Raw genomic sequence first — 24,418 nt, forward strand, 5'->3', positions numbered from 1 at the left:
GAGCAACACCCATATTCTCACGAGAGCATGGGTGTAAAAGCTGTTCTGATCCACACTCCAGTCCAGAAGGTGGCGGTAATGCACCTGAAGGTGTTTGGCAACCGGTATAAAAAGATAGAAGGCCCCACAGAAACCAGTGTGAGTATTCCAGTTTGAAGGACCACTTATTCTGATGAAAATAAACTGGTTGGCTAATAATTGATATGAATATGTTTATTACAATTATGAACTCAGATTATGCAATTAGTCTTTTAACGTTTAATAGAAATTCTTTTGTTTACTTGTTTTTAACAGGAAGCGGAACCTAACCGGAAGCACGTGTCGGTGACGTCTTCCTTGAAAAACAAAAACAAACCTGTGTGTTGCAATATTTCTGTTTTCAGTCGACGTTTGATCAGCGCCTGAAATCGTTCGTCTCGTTTTTGGTGTGCGCCTTATGGTAAGACTTGCATATGTATTTAAATCCAGAGAAAACCAACAAATGATCGCTTCTGCCTCCTGCTAATGTGGCTAGCTGCCTCTGCCAGCTTGTGTTGCTCAGCTTAAAGCATCCAGAGAAAAACGAAGACTGTGGGCTGAAGATCCGTCCTATTCTTTTGTCCCATCTTTCTCAGGTTGCTGCAGTTTACCGGTAATAGCTTGTTTGAGAGCCATGGCCCAGCAGAGAGGAGTAAACAGCCTGCAGTTCAATCAGGACCAAAGTAAGTTGCCTTTGTTCATGAACTGAGTTGGTGCACGTTTTAGAACCAAACTAAGTTGAGTTACTGAGGAGAAACCTGGCAGATTTACAGAGGCTCGAAAATTTTATTCATATTAACGTCAAAGGGGAAAATGCACACCCAAAAGAACAAGATAACAATGGGTACAATGAAACTAGAGAAAGTGGTGTGAGAACGGTGGCACGTTCTCTGGCTACACAAAGGGAAGGCCTTCAAGGGAAATGGCTTTGTTCTGTAACTACATTCTTTTCAGAGCTTTTCAACATAAAGTTGTCTCGGAAATAATCCATGTAAGATTTCTTATGTCTTTTAACTTACAAGTCGCTCTCTGAAAATTTGGTAAATTATGATATTAGAATAATACACATAGATGAAACTGAACACTGCTGTGAAAAACCCAGAACGATTTACGAGCTAACCGCCAGACAGAAACTACATGTATTAAGGTGGTTGTGGTTAAACATATTACATATACAAAAACAGAATTAGTAAGAAATACAGAACCAGGCAAATGTGTGATAAAGGAAAATCTATATGTACCTTCAGTTATTCTCCTGATATCCATCCACACGTTCATTAACTACCAGTGATTACTTGTTTTGCCGGTTAATCGTCTGATTTTCTGACCTGGTCACTGCTTGGTGAGCACAGCCTTCCCCCAACAAGGCAGCGCTGAGACTTATCTTCTGTCTAAACTGAAAATGTATTGCAATATGTTGATGAATGTGTAGATCAGAGGGAAGGTGTGGGTTGAGTAGTTTGGAGACAGAGTTAGAGAGGCGTGTTTTGGACATGTGCAGATAATATAGAAGATAAACAGCATTATTTAGAAAGAATATATTAAACTAGTATATAATAGCAAAATCAGTCTGAGTCTGTTACTGTTGCTGTTGCTAGCACTATCATGTAGCACTTGAATCAGAGTCAGAATACTTTATTAATTCCTAAGGAAATTATGTGTTTACAGTTGCTCCAAGACGATAGGAACAGCAACAGACTGAACTAAATTAGATAATAAAATAGATTACAAAGTTACAAAATATAAGAAATAACTTTAATATATACAAGTAGCTCAATTATAAATATCCAGAATATTACAGAGAACTATGGAGGCAACACAATGAAAAAGCCCCTGATGTCCCCAGCACCTGGTTCAGTTTGGAGGATTATTACTGGGCTGTAAACGGCTCCAGGCAGCTAACATGTTAGATTTGCCAAAGCTGAATAAGAATGATTCATAGGTTTAAATCTTCTCTGTCCTCTAATCATCACCAGGCTGTTTCTGCTGCGCTATGGAGACGGGGGTCAGGATTTACAACGTGGAGCCGCTGATGGAGAAGGGCCACCTGGGTGAGTCCTCTGACCCGGCTTTCACATGTAGAGCAGTGCCTGAGAGAGAGCTCATTCATTATTTCTAGACATGCTACCAATATTTTTCAAGACATTTTGGTAATTATTTTCAAATGTTTCATGAATATTTCAGACATGTTATGTGTTTATAGATGTTAATACTTTTCAGACTTTTATTAGTGTATTTAAATGTTTTTCGTGGTACCTCAAGTGGCTGAAATGCTGGGAAAACGATGACTTTCATAACGAGAATACAAGGAAAACATTGTTCTTGTGCACCTTTCCCTAAAAAGGACTTGAATATGTGTTTGTGTCATTTGCAGACCATGAGCAGGTTGGCAGTGTAGCCCTGTGCTCCATGCTGCATCGCTCTAACCTGCTGGCCATAATTGGAGGTGGAGTCAATCCTAAATTCTCAGAAATATCTGGTGAGTTGGTTTAAAGTAGGACGTGCATTGTACAGCTTTGACCGGTGTGTGTGTGTGTGTGGGGGAGTCATTATTATGAGAGGTGTTTGCTATACCCAAGATATGTGAGTGCACCTTAAAAACATGATGGAAAAATAAGTTTTTAACAAAACAATGTCAATGTCTCAGTGTTGATTTGGGACGATGCTCGGGAGTCACGGGATCCTAAGGACAAACTGGTGCTGGAATTCACCTTCACCAAGCCTGTTCTGGCTGTCCGCATGAGACACGACAAGTGAGTTTTACATCACCTCACACATGCTGTTTATTGTCACTGAACTGTCAAAATGATAGTTGCCTTTGCTCCCTCTAGGATCATCATTGTGCTGAAGAACAGGATCTATGTGTACAGTTTTCCAGACAACCCTGTCAAGCTTTTTGAGTTTGACACCAGAGATAACCCCAAAGGTATCATACTACTTGTGTAGAGCTGTTTTTCCATTGCAACATCCTGCTTAGCATTTTGAATACAGTGAATTCTTTCTTTCAGGTCTTTGTGATTTGTGTCCCAGTTTGGAGAAACAGCTTCTGGTCTTCCCAGGTCACAAATGTGGCAGCCTGCAGCTGGTTGTAAGTCACAAACAAACAGGACGTTTTATTTCTCCTGAAGAAAATGTCTGTGTCGTAAAAGTCGTAGTCTAACATGTTGCTTTTTATTCAGGACCTGTCCAACACCAAACCTGGAACATCATCTGCCCCTTTTACTATCAACGCCCATCAGAGCGAGATTGCCTGTGTGGCACTCAACCAGCCCGGCAGCGTGGCAGCTTCAGCCTCTCGTAAAGGAACCCTCATCCGCCTGTTCGACACAACGACCAGGGACAAACTGGTGGAGCTGCGCAGAGGAACAGACCCTGCCACTCTTTACTGGTAAACACTCAAGTAGTAAATGGGTAGTGCACCGATGTTCCAGAATATTTCAATGTTCCTGTGTCTTCAAAACCTCTCAGAATCAGACCTCAGTGCATGCAGCAAGGAGCACACTTAGCGTTACAGAGATCCTTCACCCAATAAATCAAAAATAAATAAATAAATGCCCTCTTCCTAAAACTCCTATGAATGTATATGAATAGAGCCAGTTACAAAAATATCTGTCTACACATTTCATTCAAAAAAAGATCACCACTGCACAGCTTCAGTTGATATTAACCATACGTTGTAACATCAACAGGGGTTGCTGAATCTGGCCCATTATGTGTTAATGGGCACATTATGTTCTCTGGTAATTTCTTTAATTAATTAAATGAATTACAATAGTCTAAACTAATATATATCTTACATCTTAAAAACTAGGATTTTTTTTTTTTTTTGGCAATAGAACAATACATTAATTCTGTTCCTCCATCAAGATCAGAGAAATTAAAGACAAAGAAAAAGGCCTTCTTATTCCATATTTATTCTGCATGATGAATAAACTGATTTTAGGAAAAGTCATGAAATATGAGGTGAGGGTTTTAATGTAACAGAGCTACAGAATGGCCTGTAGCTCGGTTACATTACATTTGGCAGTTGTAAAATGATACTTGTGGTTTTTCTTTCCAGCATCAACTTCAGCCATGACTCATCCTTCTTGTGCGCATCCAGTGACAAAGGCACAGTTCACATCTTTGCACTCAAAGACACCAAACTCAACCGTCGCTCTGCGTAAGACCACTTTCTGCTAATTGAGTCCTTTTAACACACACACACACACACACACACACACACACACACACACACACACACACACACACACACACCATCGTGATCCTCACGCCTCTGCTCCTCTTCATCCCACAGGCTGGCACGTGTTGGGAAGGTGGGTCCTGTGATTGGTCAGTATGTGGACAGCCAATGGTCATTGGCCAGCTTTACTGTGCCTGCTGAGTGTGCCTGTATCTGTGCTTTTGGAAAGAATACTTCCAAGAACGTCAACTCAGTCATTGGTGAGGGAAACGTCAAAATATAAATGTTGTCTTTTGTCATATACACAACACAGCAACATGACTGCATTGGTTGTTACAGTGACATAACCATAAATTCACACCTAGCATGTTATGGTTGGCTCGTTCACTGCTAAACAAAGAAGGAAGAGCCGGGACTTCCGGCGTGAGGACATGGTAGCATAGCACCAGAGACCCTGCTATTGGGGCTCAACAATAAAGGAGGAGATGTGCGGCGAAATAATGCTTATCGGGAATCTGAAAAAGAAGTCGGTCACAGTGTAACATCCCGAGAGTCAAGATGGGGAGGGGAGAGAGCCACACTGGAAGCACACCAACCTATAGACTCTCAAACAGCTGATCCCGTTTTCTTTATTGGTTAGGATTTGATAGTGATGGGAGTTTTACCAAAATTCATAAGATTCTTTGCTTTGATGCTGTTTTTAATGCGTTTTAAGGATGTAAACACAAACATTTTACCCATGTCTGCAATTATTAAAAAAAATAAAAAATATACGATAGTGGCATGTGAAGAAAAACAAACTTTATAGCTTGAATATTCAGTGGATTGCTGGATTACTAAAACAATCGGTAGCTGCAGCCCTGGATCATGTGTGTGTCGGCCTTTGCTGTAAGTTAAAAAAAAAAAAAAAAAAAAAAGTAGTCCAGAAAAAAACTCCCATAATGACCATTCTGCACTGTATGCACCATGGACGCATGTTTTACACTTAGCATGAGTTCACTTGTATTTACATATGGCATCTGATATTTTAACAAGAACAAGAATTCGTGTCATTGTGCCTTTTTTTTTTCTCTCTCTCTCCATATGCCGTAGAGCCACAGTGCTAAACTCTTTAAACTTCTTTAAAAAAGAAAATTGTCATTGTAGTTCTGTTTTGTCTCCTGCAGCCATATGTGTGGACGGGACCTTCCATAAGTATGTGTTCACCCCTGATGGAAACTGCAATCGAGAGGCCTTCGATGTGTATCTGGACATATGTGATGATGACGACTTTTAAGGCCACACAGAGAAACAAGTTCTAGATGAACATGAGGATTATGAATGGAAAAAGACTGATTTTAATGAATTATCTCCTGCTGTGAATCTGAGGAGCACAGACTTAATGCAAAGAGTCTGTTATATGAAGTTTTATGTAATCAGTTTTACTTACAGTGTATAGCAGTGTGAATATAAAGTTTTCTATTGGGCTGTTAACCATCACTCTGAAAAGTTCATGTTATATAACAAAAACAGGAATGTATATGTTGTATGTCTTGGAAACTAATATTGAATTAAAATGATACTAAAATTTGAATTCACTTTTGCTAAGAAAGCAGAACATGAAGCCCTGTTATTTGCCTGTTACATTAGTGAATGTATGGTGCACATTTCATGGCATAAACAAAAAGCACTTACGTGGAAATGTTGCTTTGTCATGCTGCTGTAGCAGATCACAAACTTCCAGAGCTGCCACTCTCTGGGGAGTATTTCCTTTTAAAGAACATGTACTTATTTTATGTATATTTTGTTCTTTTTAAACATGGTTAAGAAGTTGGTAGTGCAGTAAAAATTAGATAAGAGTAGCATGACAGAAGTTTACTCTGATTGCACAAACGTCATGTAGGAGCAGGTAATGGATAAAAGGCATTGAGCTTATTACATGGAGGAGGTGGCAGATGATTGCTCCATTCCGTAGTCAGTATCCGTAGACACTCCTGTCAATGATCTGACTTGAGGGGGTTCAGGCCTAAGCAGAACAGCAGTGGGGACAGAGCTACAGTGCTATGGGCTCGAAGTTTGCCCCTAGCGTTGTAAGCCACATCCCCATTGAGTTCTCGATGAAGGGTCTTAGGGTCCTAATGATCTTGTACAATTCTAGGCATTCTGGGATCCAGGTGTGGGGCACTAAATCACAGGTGGTCTTGTAGTCAGTAGCTGGTGTTTCGCTCCTCTGGTGTTCCTGCCTATTCTCTTCTGTTCCCCACTCATGTATTTAGCCATATGCTTGTTCATCTTAGCCACTATGATTCCTGATGGGAGTTTCCATGTGGTGCTCAGGCAGGTTATTGGCTTGTAGTTTGATGGGACCTTCAGTTAGCAATTCTGGGTGTTTCTCAACGATTAGCAGCTGGTTCATTTGTGCTGCCATATGCTCGTGGAATCAGCTTCTTCAGTCAGTATGCGTGAAGCATGTCGGGACCTGCTGCTGTCCAACTCTTCATACTGGAGACCCTTTATTAGATATCTGCCACTGTGATGGTTACTGGACCCGGTTCAGGGAGGTTACTGTGGTCTGCTCTTAGGTCCACAACTTGCTCCTAAGTTAGTGTCTATTGCAAGTATGTTTTTAATCGCAAATGTGGGTAAAACACTCACATTTCCATGGTGACAATGGCACGCCACAGAGCCATCTACTAAATGAAGCATCGGAGCAAAGAATGTGTGTTGAATTTTTTTTAATAATCGAGTTATTCGAATTTGTTGCTGAATTGTTGCAGCACTACTTTCAGTAATCAAACTCTTTATTTACATGTACATAAATGATCTCAAAAGTAACTGTGTGAGAAAACAAGTGCCAAAAAGTTCTCATTTTTATAAAGTTCTATCAGTTTGATGGTCTAAGCCTCGGACTGGTTTACGTAGTGATAGCTGGACAGATTTTTAATTCATTGTTTGGATGAGAAGTCTTCATCTGAACACATACACATTCAGTGAGAGTATCTTTTTAGCTGTCCAAAATGGTAACTTTATGATTGCCGGCAAAACAAAATTAAAAGGCATCTAGAAGCTGTAGCCAAATAAAGCAAGACTGAACTTACTAATATTTAAAACTAACCTCAGTTAGTTTTAAATATTTGTATAATCATACATTTTTATTTTTGAAAAGAATTATTATGGTTATACCCCCATCAGATACATTCTGTGAATCTATTTCAATCACAGCTGTAGAAATTATTCAACTGAGCACTGAGCCAGTGTCATGATCTCCCCCTCAGTTCCACTTCATCAACCACCTTTTACTGTGTTCGAAGGTGCCAGTGACTTTAGCTCACTTAATCAAACTTCAGTCCAGTCTGTAGGACCTCAGTTAGTTCCAAGCATCAAAAACAGAGTCCAGAATCACTTGTTATACATCATACGGCAACAGGTGGACCAAACATCTCCATGGTCTCCATAACAAGGGATAGATGATCGAGAAACGAGTTCACAGACACTCTGAGGATTCGTGCTTCATCAGCGCTCCACCTCCTGAAACACAGCGAAGGATTTTTAGTACAAAAAGGACACAGATGTTAGGGCTCAGTTTGATACAGGCTATGAAGGAGCCAAGGAAGATAATCTCACACAGAAAGCGTGCTTCCAGACACTGTAATCAGTTTGCTTATGCCGCCTTTCCGGGGCTCTTTGTCCGGGGAGAGCGACCGCAGAGCGATGGTGGCCTCACGAGATGATGGGAAGGGAACATCCAGAGAGCTGCACGAGGGTCAAGGAAGACTGAGGACATGGCTGAGACAAAAGAGAAAAATAAAAGAGGCCGGGTTTTTCATCTCTGACTCTGTTCTCTCATTTTGCCCTACTTGCAATGGAAAATGCTATTTGCTGCATTAAAAAGGCTTCATCCTTACTATAATCTGTTACTGACACACTGCCCCACCATAAGGAATATATTTATGCTTTAAAAATAAAAGCTTGAAAAACACACCCATTTATTACAAGCGACCTATTTCTTAACATTTTTTTTCACCCCTTTTCTTTATTCTAACTGACTCTTCTTGTGCAAATATCTCTTAAACAACAGGAAGGTGCAGGTTCACTATAACTAGGGTTGCCAACCGTCCCTTAAAATACGGAATCGTCCCGTTTTTCGAAACAAAAGTACACGTCCCGTATTGAGCTAATAAGGGACGCACTTTGTCCCGTAATACAGTGAGAATCAAAAGTAGCCTATAACTTTTAATGGAATTAACACTTTGTTTGAAAACATAATTCCCAGCCCCTCTCCTGCTTTGTGACCAATGAGCTGACAGCACACTTATGACAATTCGAGTATGACAATTCAGATTACCGCTCATCTCATTGGTCGAGGAAAGGTCGCTTGTGGAGAAAATACCAGAAGACAACAGATGACCACAACAAGAAGCATGGCCAACAGGGAAACAAACGCCGACACTGCGGTGCAAGTCTCGGACGACAGTACACCTAAAGCTGGACATACACTGCGATTTTTTCAGTCGCGATATTCAGCTCCTGCTCAAACTGCATGATTGACTCGCAGGGGTTAGAAGTTGGTAGGTCACGATGCAGGTCTCACACTATTCCGCCCGATGCTCTGATGCCTGACCTGAGTGCTCACACTGTGCCTCCATAAAATGAAGGTTATAACAGAAAATCTGTCGCGCTCTCTCTCTCCGTCTTACACTCACACAGACACACCACCACCATCAACTTTGCTAAATTGCTAATGAAAAACATTGTTCAGGCAGCTGTGATTGAGCAGCAGTGTAAATCCAACTATTTCCACGGTTGTTGTGGTCGTGATAATTTTGTGATGCCACATCGAAAAGGCTCGGATGAGCTTTCCAAAGTTCTACAAGTTGTGCCTCCATCGCTTGTGTCCAGATCAGCTGTGCTGCTCCATCTTTTACACCAACGTTTACGTGTTTGCGCGCGAGCAGTGTGAGCGGCTGTGGTGAGACCCTCACGAGCGATTGATTGATCGGGAGCTGGTCGTGAGGTGTTAATCCCTTCTCGTTACCCCACGTATACTACACGATGCACGATGAAGGCCAAAATCGGTCCGATCACTCAAAAATCGGCTCAAAATGGGCCTAAAACCGCACAGTGTGAGCCCAGCATTAGAGCAGCAATGTTTGTTCCCCTCAGAGAAAGGGAAGAATGGGAAAAGGAAAACACCTGGCTGGAAAAAGTTAATATGGGCATGTGCAGTGAATATCAGCGCTATGTGGCCAGAAGTGTGATAATATAACTTATTTTGTGTAATAAACAACTGCAAGGATAGATGATTACAACAAATAGATCACTAATACATAAAAGTAATACATAGATGAATAATGATGATGAGTTAAGATGCGTAATCATGGGAACAAGCGGGTTTACAAACAGGAGCAGCTGATTAGCATTAGAAAAGCTGAAATAATACCTCAACTGAAGCCAATTGTACTAAATGCACTAAATGTGCACTGTTACAAGAATGTTTTTCTTTCTATTGTTTTCTATTATTTTAAGTTAAGCAGGACAGAGTTAAAGAAAGATTTACTTATATTCTCAAAAGTTAAGCATGACAGGCTTCTGTTTAAGAAGGAGACCTGTTTTATTGTGTTAATGTTGTCATTTTGAGCTAAAAATAAATGGCTAAATGATCATTTGTTTCACATGTGTTCATATCACAAAGAATACACATCTACTTAAATCAAATTCAAGTCAAATGGTTAAAAAAATAATTTCACACACAAAAAAAGAGCTAGAAAATTCACCACACTGGGAAGGGTGAAGACAACTGGGTCGCCCGGCCCTGGCCACGAGGTGTCCCTTATTTATTTTTCAGGGAGTTGGCTCAAACATAATGTTACAACATCCACAGTAGTTATAGTCATCGGTGAGTAGTAAATAAAATTAAGGAAAGTTTCTTTAGAGGATGATTTAAAAATGTTTAAACTTCAAACTCTATGCCAGCTTCTAGCTTCGCTTGACAGTGTAGAACAAACCTGATGACACAAACTCCTATTAAGCTTAAAAGTCAACCTAACACACCCAAACAGAAAGAGCCCAGATTCAGATTCAGGTTATTTCGAAACCTCGATACAATTACCGGCACAAATACTTCGAATGTTTCGTTGTTTCAAGAAGCCTCGCTTTGCCCTTCGCTAGTAGAAAATATCATTAAAGTTTTCATAGACCTCAGTGGTAAATATTGACAACAATAAAGGATACAACTCCAGTTTGCCTGTTCCTCCGTTAGCTTCTCCAGCTGCCGCCATTGCGATTGTTGTGCTGAAACGAACCGGAAACGGAAACGCTTTCCATGTATGAGGAAAAGGACAGCTGTCCCCAGTGGCAGAATGCAGTATTACAACAGTGAATACTGCACAACAATAGAAATAAATATTTTTAGTGAACTGGAAATACACTAAAAATTAACAAAACTAGGTGTGAATAACATTTAAATTCACTAATATAAACGAAAAATAGATTTTTGCAATAATAATAATAATAACAACAGTATACTAACTCAAAATGGATGAAATCCAACCGAAAAGACAACAGAAATTTGAAATGAAAATTACATTTTTAAGAAATTATGGAGAAAATACACGTCACATGTCAAAAACATGTCAAAAAGGTAGCCTGGTTGTGACTTCTTTGACGTTTTCATTTATTTATTTTGAAAAGGAAACTTTTTGCAAAAGAAATGTGAAGTGTAACTTTTCTGCTATAAAATTAGCAGCCACTAATTCCAAATTTCTAATCAAAGTCTTCCAACCTGCACCCAACCTGAAACACCTCCTGGCACTTGGGCAGCTACTTTGAGGTATTGGGATTGGGTATTGGGCAATACGCAATAATACCAATACGTTAATTTCACGTTTCATCACTACATAAAACTGTATGGATAGAACCGCCAGTCAAATCTATTTGGAATGTCTCAAGGTGGTTTCTTTTTTGTGTTTAAAAGCAACTAATACAACTAATAACTGCTTTGTTCATATCTTCCTGAAGCCATCATGGCTTCATTATGATGGTATTCAGTTCAGTTCAATTTTATTTATATAGCTCCACATCACAACAACAGTTGCCTCAATGGTCTTCACAAGGCAAAGACTCTACAATAATGCAGAGAATGTGAATGTGTCCCTTTGAATGTGTCCCCAAGTGCAGTTGCAAAAACCCATCAAGCGCTACAACAAAACTGTCTCACATGAGGACCGCCCCAGGAAACAAAGCCAAGAGTCACCTTTGCTGCTGAGAATAAGTTAATCTGCGTCACCAGCCTCAGAAATAGCAAGTTGACAGCACCTCAGATTAGAGCCCAGATAAATGCCACACAGAGTTCCAACAACATGTAGCCACACATCTGAAAGCATATTGATTTGCTCTCCTGATATTTAGACTGTAGTATTGATATTTTAACTATCTCTACGTCAACTGTTCAGTGGAAACTGCACAGTGGTCAGAGGAGATCGCACAAATCAGGCCTTCGTGGTCAATTAGCTGGCAAGAAACCACTACTAAGTAAAAGCAACAAGCAGAAGAGATTTGTTTGGGCCAAGAAACACAAGGAATGGACATTAGACCAGTGGAAATCTGTGCTTTGGTCTGATGAGTCCAAATTTGAGATCTTCGGTTCCACCTGCCTTGTCTTTGTGTGATGCAGAAAAGGTGAATAGACTGTCTCTACATGCATGGTTCCCATCGTGAAACACGTGGAGGACGTGTGATAATGTGGTCTGCTGGTGACGCTGTTGGGGATTTATTCAAAATTGAAGACACACTGAATCAGCACGGCTACCACAGCATCCTGCAGCGCCATCCCATCCAGTTTGCATTTAGTTGGATATCATTTATTTTTCAACAGGAGAATAACCCCAAACACACTTCCAGACTGTTGATAGTCATTTATTTCCAGTAATGAACAGAAAAAATGTTTTTGGAGTTGAATGTTATGCTGGACTTCTCAGGAAACTCCAATGTTCCTTAAGAATTCTGCACAGTATTATATAGCAGTGATATATCCTTTGGTTAAGGAGGGGGGCATCCAAATCAGCATTAAAAAGTGATTTATGTAAAAAGGCACAGCACAAGATATGCATAAGAATATTCTTTACACCCAACTGTAACTGACAGAAAGTTAGATCTAGTGTTTCTGACAGTTTCTTACCACTTGAAGCCCTAAGAAATAAATTAAGTAAATCATTGTTATGGTTTAGCTGCATGGGACAGAAACACTTTATGTATAAATTTGTATTAGCATTCACGTCAGTCATGGTCTTTATGTAGGACAAGAAATCAAAATACTTCACTAATTGGGTGGCTATCCAATGAATCTGCAAATATGACTCGTGGCCCTCCACTGGATTTATATCAGGGAAGGCTTGGGCCAATCTCAACACTCCATGCTACAGTCCTTGAGCCATCCACTAGCAGTTTTTGTGATGCTGAAGGATGTACTATCCTGCTGATGGAGGTCAGTAGCATCAGGAAGATGTCGGCTGTTTGCTACAAAGTTAATTTAGGTCACACTTATCAAGGTAACAATATGTGAAATTAAGATTTTTATGTATAGATATGTTGTAATGACATGGCTCTTTTTTTTTTGTTTGGGTTAAATGGTCACATATATTTATTTTTGTATTAATTGAGCATTGTATCAACAAATAAAAGTAAATCATAACAATTAATGTTTGATAACTGCAATGTTGGCATGCAGTTAGTACATTGTATAGGGAGTAGCTGGTAATACTGGCCCTAGGGCATGGTAGAAAATTCTCCCCCCTAAAAAAGATTTTTTCCTATATTGTAGGGCTTCTTGATGTTGCACTCAGCCTAATCACATCAGGTAGTTGCTGCATTACTCCCTCTAAACTGGACTTAGGGTACAGAAAAGTACAAATGGGACAAACAATAAGAATGCCTAAATAAAACACTAAACTTTGCCTTAATATGTGCTTATACTGATAAACATTTTAAAAAGGATGGAGAGGATCATAATGCATTATAGCTTGATCGTAACAAAATGGAATCTAAATTTTCAGTAAAACCCATTAAAATACACGAGAATGCCAGCAAAACGTCTGTGGGCACAAACATCTTTAACGAAATGTGCAGTTGGCTTTGTTGTGCAGGACAGACGGATGGAGGGAGGTACGTGGAACCTTCATGTCCCATCAGCTAGTTTACTGTCCACCTCCTCTCAGTATGTCACAGAAACTTGACGCACTCAGCCTGACGTAGTCCTGGGAAGCAACTGCTGTTTGTAGATACCAGCCAGAGCTTTGGAAGCACTGTGGATCATCTGGCGTTGGGTTAGGCCTGTCATGGCCTGGTGCCAGTCTGTTCTGTTGATGTTGGGAAGGCTTTGCTCCAGGACCTCACCCACGGTAACACTCAGACCTGACCAGCGCAGGCTGTAGTCAGGAGGGGTCATGGACTGAGCCTATATGGGGAAGGTTACAAAAACACTGTGAGTTGTAGCAGGTTTCTACATGGGAGATTTTGAATAAAATAATTCTACGGTACAACCTGACATTTTTTGTTCAAAGACAAAAAGTCAAGAGAAAACTGTAGAGCCTGAAAAAGGTGGGAAACTTTATCTTCTACCAGCATGACAGGATATTGCCAAAAGTATTTGCTCACCCTTCCAAATCATTAAATTCAGGGATTCCAATCACTTTAAGGTGTATAAAAATCAAACACTTAGGCGTGAAGATTGCTTTTAAAAACATTTGTCAATGGGTCCCTCTTATTTGCTCAGGAGTTGGGTTTAGTTCTAGCATCCCAAGATATGTTTGCCAGTTTCATGACCTTCCCACTAACACATTACCTGCCTTGTGGAAAGCCTTCCCAGAAGAATTACAGCTGTAAAGGTTGGGCGGACAACATATTCAAGTCTGTGGATAAACAATGGGATGCTACTCAAATTTGTTTGAGTGTAAAACCAGGCAAGCCAATACTTTTGTCAGTAGAGTGTACAGTGTTCCCTCGTTTATCGCGGGTGTTACGTTCAAAAAATAACCCGCGATAGGTGAAATCCGCAAAGTAGCGAACTTTATTTTTTACAATTATTATAGATGGTTTAAGGCTGTAAAACCCCTCACTACACACTTTATACACATTTCTCAGAAAGGGGATCGACATTTTCACACGTTTCTCTCTTGTTTAAACACTCTCAAACTTCAAATCTTCGAAAATAAGTCCAGCATCATCGAATGAAACCAAAGATCAAACCCTGTTTTCAGGTCCAGAACATGGGCACAGAGCAGCTGCCAGAGAATTCAACATTAATGAATCAATGGTACGGAAGTAGAGGAAGCAAGAAGAATGAGTTCAGTAAAGTTTGACTTATCGGACATTTTGGTTTCACTTAATGCTCCTTATAATCCTTTTGTGTTTGTTGTCTTCTGCTAGCGAAGATTTATGTAAATTTGACAAGCTGGACGCAACTGTACTGTACAGGAGACACGGCACGATGTAATTGATTGAAAATGGTCTACAGTTGATCAGGACGCAGAACACAACGCACTGTGACAAAACAAAAAAACAAACAAAACAAAAAAAAAACAGCGGGGCCGTGAAAACTGAACCGCGATATAACGACGGACCACTGTATAACAAATCAAAAACTAAGGGAAACCTACAATACTTACTCAAGCAGTGTTGGTTTAGCTTGACTACAGAAGGTAACAGGCCTTTTTAAGCAGGCAGGGCTTCATTTCAACATTCCCCATGACCACCATTTTTTCCACGTACAGATACAAGGCCCCAGGAGCAACCATACATACAGTATACACAGCCAAAAAACTCCACGCCACCCTCACCCGCACAGTTTTACTTCTGTTTGGTTTTATAAATTGTAAAAGTTTCTTTTTCCTGAACATTTTTTTTAAATATTTAAACTTCAACCAGAAAAGCTCATCCTTTGTAAACCAAATGATACCTGCTGGACGTGCTCTAATGCTACAGGGGTCGCCTGAGTGAAGAGCTCGATGTGAATGTTCTGACCAGGGTCCTCGAGGATCAAACATCCGATGTCAAACCACCTGGAAACAAAAAGAAGGTTTTGTTGTTGTTTTTAGAGCTTTTAACTAAATGTTAACGCTTTTGTTTGTTGCCACAAAAAAACATCAAACTGCATCAAACATGTGAATATTTGGCTTGCATTTTATTCAACACATGACTAATTATAAAGTAAATAATGGAAGATGAAAGGTGAATAGAAATGTCAAAAAGCATTTCTGTCCTGTTGTAGATGAAAACTGTTGTAGCCCAGCATCCACACATTTTTTTGTTTTTTATGGGATGCTCCAAGCTGTTTACAGCAGTACTGTGCACTGTTTGTGAGATAGAAAGTCCGCTAGGCCTCTAAGAATGTGTGTGCTTTCTTTTCAGAAGTCAGTCAAAACCTTCTTACTTGTCAGGAAAAAGTTCAGCAATGAAGTTTTCTAAAGAGACCACTGGCTGTCTCTCGTGGATCACACCAGCTCGACGCAGACTGTCAATGCGCTCCTGAGCCCCCTGCAGACACGCAGGGACAGACAGACACACACATGTATGACTGAAGCTGCAAACATCAGTGCTGTCAAGAACTAAACTGAAACAAACTCAGACACTAGTAATACTTATGTAACTGGGATATTTCAGCATTTTATTTTGAACTAAGAAAAAAATAAGTAAACTTAAAAATGACCAGACTGATATTTTAATAAACTAATACATCATCATAATTAACATTTTTCTCTTTTACTGTGCGTAGAGATATTAACTAAAATGAGCCTTGACTCATAAAATGTGGAACTCTCTATGCAATCCAGTTATTATGATTAAAAGGTTACACACAATTTTTCAGAAGCAACCTATTTTGTGTTTCGTTTTTCCCACAATATTAAGACTCAGTTCTCAAAATATTTCCTCTTAACAAATCTAGCACTGCATGATTTATATACATTTTTATCTTCACACGTGATGGTCTTAAAAGCCATGTCATTTATAAATAAATAAGCTATAAAACCTATTCAAGGAAAACAAACATTTGATGCTTGAAAAAAGTTGAACGAGAAAGAAATGAAGTAACGTAAAAGCGAAGTCCACTGACCTTGACACCGGCGGCATAGCCCACAGGCTGTGGAGCAATGTTTGACTGACCAGACTCTCCGGTGACCATGGCCAGCCCAAAAACCTCCTGGAAAGCATCTCTAACTGCCCCCACATTCATCTCCTTATCTGAAGTCACAACGATGTCAATGTCCCCACCAGACTCTGAGGATGAACAACACAGAAACATTTATTAAGAACATTTGAATGTTTTGTACATTTTTTTTAAAATTGGGTAAAACAGGGTAACTTACTGATGTATGGGGCCATGCCAGGATCAAGAGTAGTGATCATGGACTCCACAGAGTGTTTGGTTTTGTCTAAGACTGTCTTTACTACAGCGTTTCCTGCTACTCCCTGAGGGGACACAATACACACAGAATAAGACTACCCAAAAATATATATACACACACACACCACACTTAACCAACTCTTCCTATTAACTTTAATTAAAGAAGAACTTCATCATTGTAAAGACTTTTTATGTTTGAAAAATATGTCCAACCATATCGCAAAAAAGCTATAGGGAACATCAAGCTTCAAAAGTCCCCTTTCACACATTTGTATTCTACCTTAAAAAAGCCCCAGATGCCTCCACCACTGTTGGTGTCTCCAGACACTCTGGGATCCTCCTGTTCCTCCGGGAACGTGATTGAAGATCCAGTATCTAATCCTCCTCTAATGACTGACTGCTGAAGCATGGGGTTGGACACCACACCTGAAAATATGGAACATTTTTTAACAAGTTGTACTTTTTTTTTTAAATAAATCAATTGTTTACAGAATGTCCTCTGAGCATCTGCTGCTGTTCTGTTTTGCGCTTCCCTATTGGCTAGATTGTGAGGTTGCTGCTGCGGTAGCCCATGCAGTTGCTTCTCCAGTCTCTGATTCTGTAGTCTGACAGACTTTAACTACACAGTCGTCTTGGAATTCAGCTAACAACGCTAGATCTTTCTCTGCTCTGGAAATCTGCTGTGAGTTTGAGGACTACTGTAAAAAATATGATTTATTACCCTTATGTCTTACTTCTAAGTTAAGGGACATTCATTTCAGCTTTCAACACCCTGTTGTTATGTGTCTCAGGGGCCCTAAACCTGCACATGAGGTCTTCCCAGGTGTGGTACCACACTATCGGGCGTCTATCTTGTACTTAAAGCTTGTTCCTGTGCTGCCATGATTAGTGCCTCTGTGCCGTCTCATATTGGTCACCTGCCACCTAGAGTACATCTTGGATGGTTCTGTGGAGAACTTCTGGTTTATTCTTCTGCCTCATATCTCTCTGGAACACCTCTTCAAGCATGTGGCCAGGGCTGTGAGTCCTTGCATGGCAGTTTCCCAGGCCTCAGGTATGGACAGTTTGCTGTACTTCTTGGGTACCCCTTTCCTCATTGCACCTTTCTGCAGCTCCAATAGTTGGCTGACTTCCTTCCACACTGCCTTGATCTTGGCCTCCAGTCTCCTTCTCCATGGAGGGCACTGCTCCTTGTGGCTGTTCATCTGGTGGCCAAACATCTCTGTGATCACTACTGTCATAATGTAGATCGGCTGGTTAGTTTCCTAATCATCCCAGTAATGGATTGTCCATAATGCTGCATTCACATCGTCTAGCAGACTTTCAGAGGGTACTTCACATTTGTCTTGGTAATCGGCCATGAAGGGTTCAGGTTTCCAGCTTCACCATGATCCTCTCTCTCAGGTCAGCTTCTCTCACACTCAATGCACCTCCAGTCATACTTGGGGCTTGCTACTCGACCGCTGACTTTACTGGGACTTCATAAGAAACAACAGTTCTTAGGTCCATTATAATAATATAGATGGGCAGTTCTGATAGCATTGCTCCCACATTGATGTTTTTGATTTGTTATTAGCCATAACCACGAGCCGCATCCTTAATGATAACTTAACTAAACGTTAAGTGCCAGTGGTGTAGAAACTGGAGTTTCACGGACCTTCCAAAATTGCTTTCAAAAGGGTTGTTCAGTGTTGTGAATGACAGCTAGTCAAGCGAGGTGTGCTTGCCTGTTCAGGTATAACGTGAAGGTGTTTTTCAACTGGAGAAGGCAAAGATGCCTCTGTTGGTATCAATACTGTTGCAAATGAGTATCTAATTTGATAGTAATATTTAGTGTTGGCTAGTATGTGGGTATTCTGGGTGTCAAACTGATTTGGTTCCAGTTTTTAAAAGAGCATAAATGTGTTTATCAGATTCGAAAATTTCACCCGAGCTTCACATTTTTCACTCTGACCTGGTATAGAAGCAGGACTGGAAAATGTTGGCATCAGCGGTGTCTGTGGGGTTCGACCAGCATGACCCCGTGTGATGTCATATCCTGCACCCACGGAGAAGCTCGATACAGGTGGACCTACAGGAGGGGGCAACATGCTGGAAGCAGTAGAAGGAGGTCTGATGGAAGAGGCCTGAGGAGGCAAAGAGAAGGAGGCAGCAGGAGGGACGGGAGAGCTGCTGGTGAAAGGTGAGGCCAGTGTTGAGGCGGGGGGAAATTGGGAAGAAAGGGAAAGCGGTGCAGCCAGAGGGCTGCTGAAGGCAGGAAGTGGTGGGACACTGGGGAGAGAAGTCGAGACTGAGGGGGAACTGATTGTTCCTGGGAGAGGGAGCGAAGTGGACAGACCTGAAAAACAAAGAGAAACATCCAATCAGAGAGAGCTTTCCCTCTACTCACCTGCTTGCCATTTTCTCACTCTGCAGGTCTTTATATCCTCAGCTCTGCTCTTTAGGCCTGAAACCCGTCTGATTTCACTCTTTATTTGCTTGAATTAGTTCTCTAGACTCTCTGCTCGGGTTACCTTGCAACATCTCGCTATTAGGTAACTGCTAGAAGTAAAATTGCTAATATTAACATTCACACCGCACAGGTAAATATTTATGATAACTGTGTAATACTTTGATATTGCTGAAATGAGAGTTTTACTTCTTACTCTTCTTACTCCTAAACTGCTATTTAGAGTTATGAATGTTAACTACTATAGCTTTTGAGGAAAGGAGGAGCCATGTTTGGCTGTCATGTTGTGTGCCACATCAGTCCAGCTCTGAGGTCTTTACACTGGCTGCCTGTCCGTCAGAGGATAGACTTTAAAGTTCTGATGCTGGCCTATAAAGCTCTGAATGGTTTAGGACCAAAATACATCAATGACCTCCTGACCCAGTATGAACCTTCCAGATCCCTCAGGTCATCTGGATCCGGTCTTTTATCAGTTCCTAGAGTCAGAACCAGACACGGAGAAGCTGCATTCAGCTTTTATGCTCCTTATATCTGGAACAAACTCCCAGAAAGCCTCAGATCAGCTGAAACACTCAGTTTATTTAAATCCAGGTTGAAGACTCACCTGTTCTCAGCTGCATTTGAATAAAGCACCAAATCCACACTTTAAGCTTAAATTTCAAAACTTACATTTAACTACTGATTTTATCTGTTTTGATTTTATATACTGTTGTTTGTTTGTTTGTTTGTTAATTAGTTTATTTGCTTGTTTTAATCAATTTTAAATCATGCTTTTTATTTGTTCTTGTTTCTAATGTCTCTGTAAAGCACTTTGAATCACCTTGTTGTTGAATTGTGCTATACAAATAAACTTGCCTTGCCTTGCCTTGCCAGCTGAAGAAGGCAAAGACAGCACAATCGGTATCAATACTGTTGCAAGTGAGTGTCTTAATTGAATATTAATTTTCCAGTTTTAATATTACAAGCCATTCAGTCCCTGTACAACCACAGCGAGTGCTTAATTAGCATTGCCAGCAACAAGTTGGACTTGTTTCCAGAGGATGTTGGACTTCATCAGGGATGCACTTTGTCATTGATTCTGTTATGAACAGAATTTCTAAGCGGAGCCACATGGCTGAGCTTCTCTGTTATTGTTACTTCCCTGCAACCCAGCTCTGGATAAGTGGTAGAAAATTGATAGATGTTGTATCCATAATGTCCACATCAACACAATTAAAATTTATTTACACGTATTACCAATCTTGAATTTGTATCAACAATGTGAACTGTAGCAAATGACATTTAAAATCTCGACTCAGCTAAGCTACAAGCAAAGGGAATGTTGATTTGCACATCAAATGTCTTACCAGCAGTGGTGGGCAGGCTTCCGACTGGGCCACCCACAGTCAGAGGGGTGGGGCTGGCAGGAGGTGTAGTCTCAATCCCACTTTCTTCCATCATATTCTCTGTAGTATTTATTTTAACTTCAGCCCAGAATTGCTGCAATAAGATGTTGTGATGAATTATATTGTGTTCAACTTGTCGGTCGATTGTTCATTTCCTGCATGTACACTCTGGGAACTATAGCACATAAAGTTTGACTGACAATAATGTTTATTAAACCTTTTTTCACACCAAGGAAGAAATTTAGAAATTTCTCAAGTTAAATCTATAAGTATATGAACACAGACACAATTTTCTATTTTTTTTTTTTGCACACTACCAATGTTTTTTGTCTATCAAACAATCAATATTTTAGTACTGACTTTCAGCTTTAAGTTAGTGGATATAAACTAAAGTATTGCACTGGTGATGCCATGGTTGTTTGCAGGTAGACCAGCTCCATCAATACTAAAAGGTATATACAGATTTTAAAGAAACATATGCTCCCATTCAGATGATGTCGAGGCCTTGCATATTTAAGCAAGACAATGCTGAATCACACACTGCATCTATTACAAGAGCATGTCTTTGTATTAAAAGAGTAAGGGTGCTGAACTGGCCTGCCTGCCGTCCAGTGCAGATTATTGTGAACTTCTTTTTATTGATTGAACAGGTATCCTCGGTTTTCTAAATCAACAAATTGATACATGCACCTTCCTGTGACAATGCATCGCACAGTTTGAGCCTCATTTATTGGCTTAAGTAAGGTAGACTTGTGCCTGATTTAGACTTCTGCAGAGAACCTTTGAGGATTCGAGGAGCCTATGAAAACAAAAGTGTTGTTGCCCACATTTATGCCTGTGTGTAGTGCACACAGAATCAGCATGGCTGCACCCTCCTATGTCAGTATGCATACTGCAGCAAAACGCCATCCCAATGGATTTAGTTGATCATTTATTTTTCCAACATGACAATGACCCCAAACACACCTCCAGCCTGTGTAAGGGCTAGTTGATCAAGAAGGAGAGTGATGGAGTGCTGCATCAGATGGCCTGGCCTCCACAATCACCTGACCTAAACCTAATTACAACCATTCCAAATTGAGATGGTCTGGGATGAGATGGACCGCAGAGTGAAGCCAAAAGGGCCAACAAGTGCTCAGTATCTCTGAACTCCTTCGAGACTGTTGGAAAACCATTTCAGGTGACGACCTCACGAAGCTCATCGAGAGAACGCCAAGCGTGTGCAAAGCAGTAATCAAAGCAAAGGGAGGCTATTTTGAAGAGCCTAAAACAAGTTTTCGTTTACTACATAATTCCATATGTGTCCATTTATTTTTTGGTGCCTTCAGTGAGAATCTACAATGCAAATAGTCATGAAAATAAAGTTTAAAAAATATTAAATGAGAAGGTGTGTCCAAAGTTTTGACTGGTTTTGTAGATTTGTGAGTCCTTAGATGGATCATTCTGAGGCAGTGATTTTATCTTATTGTTAAATAAAAACAACAAAAAAACAACTGTGGTGAAAAAGTAGCCAGAAATGCCGCACTGACCCACTGTGTAATTACATTCTCGGGAGGTGCACCTCAGGTTACATGGTACGTCAGGAGTTTACAGTGACGTCATAGGTTCCCACATAGATTCCCTGTTAAACTTGGGCATTAAGCTGCGCATGTAAAACATATTCCCAGAGAAAATAATCTGTATTGCAACGCATTTTAATCCAAAACTCAGAAGATAACATGCTGGGAGCAGGTTATCAGATGCGCTGTTTTAGGAGCATATAGTAATAAAATTGTTTGATCCCAACAGAAACAAACAGAAGACCCTCTTACGGTCTCCACAGAGGTCTTCCAGGAAGCGTGATCATATTTTCTGATTGATCAGCAGACCATGAATTCACGCATGGTCCTTTCTAATCTGGAATCTAGACTGCTGCAGGTCAGGCTTTGCAGCACAACCTACTACAGCGATTTACCCCAGTAAGACATGAACCACCTTCGTAGTACAAAAACCCAGGGTTAAACCCTAAGTTTCGCACACGAAGAGGCAAGCGCTGTGCTCTGAAACAAAGCGGATCTATATCGTCTGACGCGGACACACAAGGTTTGTTCCGTGTCTGCCACGCCACAGAACGACAGGAGATCCAAATGAATGCAGTGTAGCGTTTTTTAAGACTGTTCACAACTTACACGTGCCTCACAACCCCAAAGAAAAGCAGCAAAACGGACAAAGTACCATACACATCTTTATCTAATTCTCTAAAAAAGACTCAGCATGACACGTGCCACTATTATGATAATCTCTACAGAACAAGTAACTTAACTACTCACCTGCTGGCGGTACTAACACAATACACCCATAAATAATAATAAAGCGCCGACCCACAGTGATGACGTGGTGCTTTGCCACGTCTGCTCCAGCGTGACGCCTGCCGCCGTCTTACGTGGCTTACGAAACTAGTGATGTGAGAGGCTACTGATTTCCCTTTCCGATCTGATTCCAAGTAAAATTCAGGCTGGAATCGGCTGTGTGAAACTGTGTGTTTGGAAAATTTAAATCACAAGTAGTGTATTTCAAACTATACCATAATAATGTATACAAGCCATCAGACTTCTTACTTATGAAGAGTGATCATACAAGGAATAAAAAAACCCTGAAAATGTAATACCTGCATTTAAAATGTGACTGAATTGAAAATTATAACAAAGCTGAGAAACATTTTAGTTGTCTCTGTAGCCGGAGTACAGGCCACTATTTACTCGTGTGGTGCAAGCTATTCAGTCTGTGTATTCTGTATTTTGTTTTAAAGGGTTGTGCGTGTGACTGGTTTCTTGTTTTATTAAAATGTACACTGTCTCCTGACTGTGCGCAACGAACTTGGTGCTCTTTTAGAGTTTTTCTTTGACTTTTAACGTGTTGTGTTGTGTTTTTATTACAGTGAAGCGAGGACACACCAGTAGCCGTGGAACCTTTGGTGGTGGGTTATTTTCCACACTTCCTAAGTCCAGATCAATGTATGGTTTTATGTAATCCAGGACATTGTTATAGAATAGGCTATACCACACTTAGCTTTTATTGTTTTATTCTTTTTTTATTTTTATAAATTTATAAAAGGGTTAGGGTTAGACATATCAATATTGGACTTGGTAGTGCAGTCCCTACCAAGTCCCTAAGTTGCTGTCTGTTGAGATTGATGGTTTGATAAATGGGGTGACTGTCCCGTGCTTGGTGGATACTGGGTCTATGGTTTCCACCATCACAGAGAGTTTCTTTTTGACACATTTTGCACCTTGGGGACAAGAATGCCTTCATTCATGCCATTGGTTGCAGCTTTGGGCTGCTAATGGGCTCTCCATTCGTTTTATTGGTTATTTAGAGCTCAGTGTACTCCTGTGTGGAAAGGAAATGTCCTCTTGTTGGATCCTTGTACTGAGAGACACTCCTGCTGCCATGCCCTCTGTTCTTGGCATTTTAGGGATGAATGTGACCGCTCTTATCAAGAGCTGTTTGGGGCATATGGTGGGTCTTTGTTTAATTCACCTTCCGTGTCCCAGGCACCAGGGCCAGTTTTGGAGGCCCTGCATCAGTGTCACCAGTCTGCTGACCAAGTGCCAGAGGACCCTGTAGGCACTGTCAAGGTGTGCGGGCCACGAGCCGTACGGATACCTGGTGTCGTTACGCAGCTGGTGGCCACTACATATTCCCAGCAATTCTCAGGCCTTCCTAAGTCCAGTTCAGTGTATGGTTTTATGTAATCCAGGACACTGTTATAGAATAAGCTATACCACAGTCAACTTCTATTGTCTTATTCTTTTTTTATTTTTATAAGCTTAATTAAAGACATATCAATATTGGACCCAATCTGCCTCAGTTGTGCATCCCTAAACCTGTGCGACCTTTTCTGGTTTTTAAGAAGACTTTATAGTTCTTGGGGGTGAAATTCCCCTAAGTGGCGTTGTCATTTTATTATTTGTTATATAACCCCTTGCTGTTGCTGTTTTACTGTAAGTATGCTATATATGTTTAAA

At 40.5% G+C, this 24,418-nt stretch overlaps 3 protein-coding genes across 3 annotated transcripts; 1 reads left to right on the forward strand and 2 right to left on the reverse strand.

The window, feature by feature from the left end:
• The first annotated feature begins 153 nt into the window (after nucleotides 1-153).
• On the forward strand, nucleotides 154-5,774 carry wdr45 (WD repeat domain 45). The gene is made up of 12 exons (XM_026172702.1): nucleotides 154-186; nucleotides 295-439; nucleotides 615-701; nucleotides 1,995-2,069; nucleotides 2,393-2,497; nucleotides 2,666-2,771; nucleotides 2,850-2,944; nucleotides 3,027-3,106; nucleotides 3,198-3,406; nucleotides 4,079-4,180; nucleotides 4,316-4,461; nucleotides 5,368-5,774. Exons 3-12 carry the CDS (start codon nucleotides 653-655, stop codon nucleotides 5,475-5,477), a joined length of 1,077 nt encoding a protein of 358 aa, XP_026028487.1. The 5' UTR covers nucleotides 154-186; nucleotides 295-439; nucleotides 615-652; the 3' UTR covers nucleotides 5,478-5,774.
• Nucleotides 5,775-6,898: 1,124 nt separating this feature from the next.
• On the reverse strand, nucleotides 6,899-10,493 carry lage3 (L antigen family member 3). The gene is made up of 3 exons (XM_026172704.1): nucleotides 10,412-10,493; nucleotides 7,805-7,933; nucleotides 6,899-7,708 (listed from the first exon to the last, which is right to left on the reverse strand). Exons 1-3 carry the CDS (start codon nucleotides 10,456-10,458, stop codon nucleotides 7,594-7,596), a joined length of 291 nt encoding a protein of 96 aa, XP_026028489.1. The 5' UTR covers nucleotides 10,459-10,493; the 3' UTR covers nucleotides 6,899-7,593.
• Nucleotides 10,494-12,087: 1,594 nt separating this feature from the next.
• On the reverse strand, nucleotides 12,088-22,819 carry prrc1 (proline-rich coiled-coil 1). Its single transcript, XM_026172706.1, has 9 exons — nucleotides 22,721-22,819; nucleotides 20,373-20,505; nucleotides 18,532-18,915; nucleotides 16,858-17,003; nucleotides 16,540-16,642; nucleotides 16,287-16,450; nucleotides 15,606-15,709; nucleotides 15,132-15,234; nucleotides 12,088-13,631 (listed from the first exon to the last, which is right to left on the reverse strand). The coding sequence occupies exons 2-9, from the start codon at nucleotides 20,464-20,466 to the stop codon at nucleotides 13,416-13,418; spliced, it is 1,314 nt and encodes a 437-aa protein (XP_026028491.1). The 5' UTR covers nucleotides 20,467-20,505; nucleotides 22,721-22,819; the 3' UTR covers nucleotides 12,088-13,415.
• Nucleotides 22,820-24,418: the final 1,599 nt, after the last annotated feature.

Source organism: Astatotilapia calliptera, chromosome 7 (genome assembly GCF_900246225.1).
Source record: "Astatotilapia calliptera chromosome 7, fAstCal1.2, whole genome shotgun sequence".
Lineage (NCBI taxonomy): Eukaryota > Metazoa > Chordata > Actinopteri > Cichliformes > Cichlidae > Astatotilapia > Astatotilapia calliptera.

Bases quoted from the DNA above. Each gene is read 5' to 3' on its own strand.
- wdr45 (XM_026172702.1), top strand. From the start codon at position 653: ATGGCCCAGCAGAGAGGAGTAAACAGCCTGCAGTTCAATCAGGACCAA. The intron at 2,772-2,849 runs GTGAGTTTTACA...TGCTCCCTCTAG, and splicing joins GTCCGCATGAGACACGACAA to GATCATCATTGTGCTGAAGA. The intron at 3,407-4,078 runs GTAAACACTCAA...TTTTCTTTCCAG, and splicing joins GACCCTGCCACTCTTTACTG to CATCAACTTCAGCCATGACT.
- lage3 (XM_026172704.1), bottom strand. From the start codon at position 10,458: ATGGCGGCAGCTGGAGAAGCTAACGGAGGAACAGGCAAACTGGAGTT. The intron at 7,934-10,411 runs GTATCCTTTATT...ACCCTCGTGCAG, and splicing joins GGAACAGGCAAACTGGAGTT to CTCTCTGGATGTTCCCTTCC. The intron at 7,709-7,804 runs GTGAGATTATCT...GCTGTGTTTCAG, and splicing joins TCTGGAAGCACGCTTTCTGT to GAGGTGGAGCGCTGATGAAG.
- prrc1 (XM_026172706.1), bottom strand. From the start codon at position 20,466: ATGATGGAAGAAAGTGGGATTGAGACTACACCTCCTGCCAGCCCCACC. The intron at 18,916-20,372 runs GTAAGACATTTG...TTTGTTTTTCAG, and splicing joins AAGCCTGCCCACCACTGCTG to GTCTGTCCACTTCGCTCCCT. The intron at 16,643-16,857 runs GTAGAATACAAA...GTGTCCCCTCAG, and splicing joins GCATCTGGGGCTTTTTTAAG to GGAGTAGCAGGAAACGCTGT.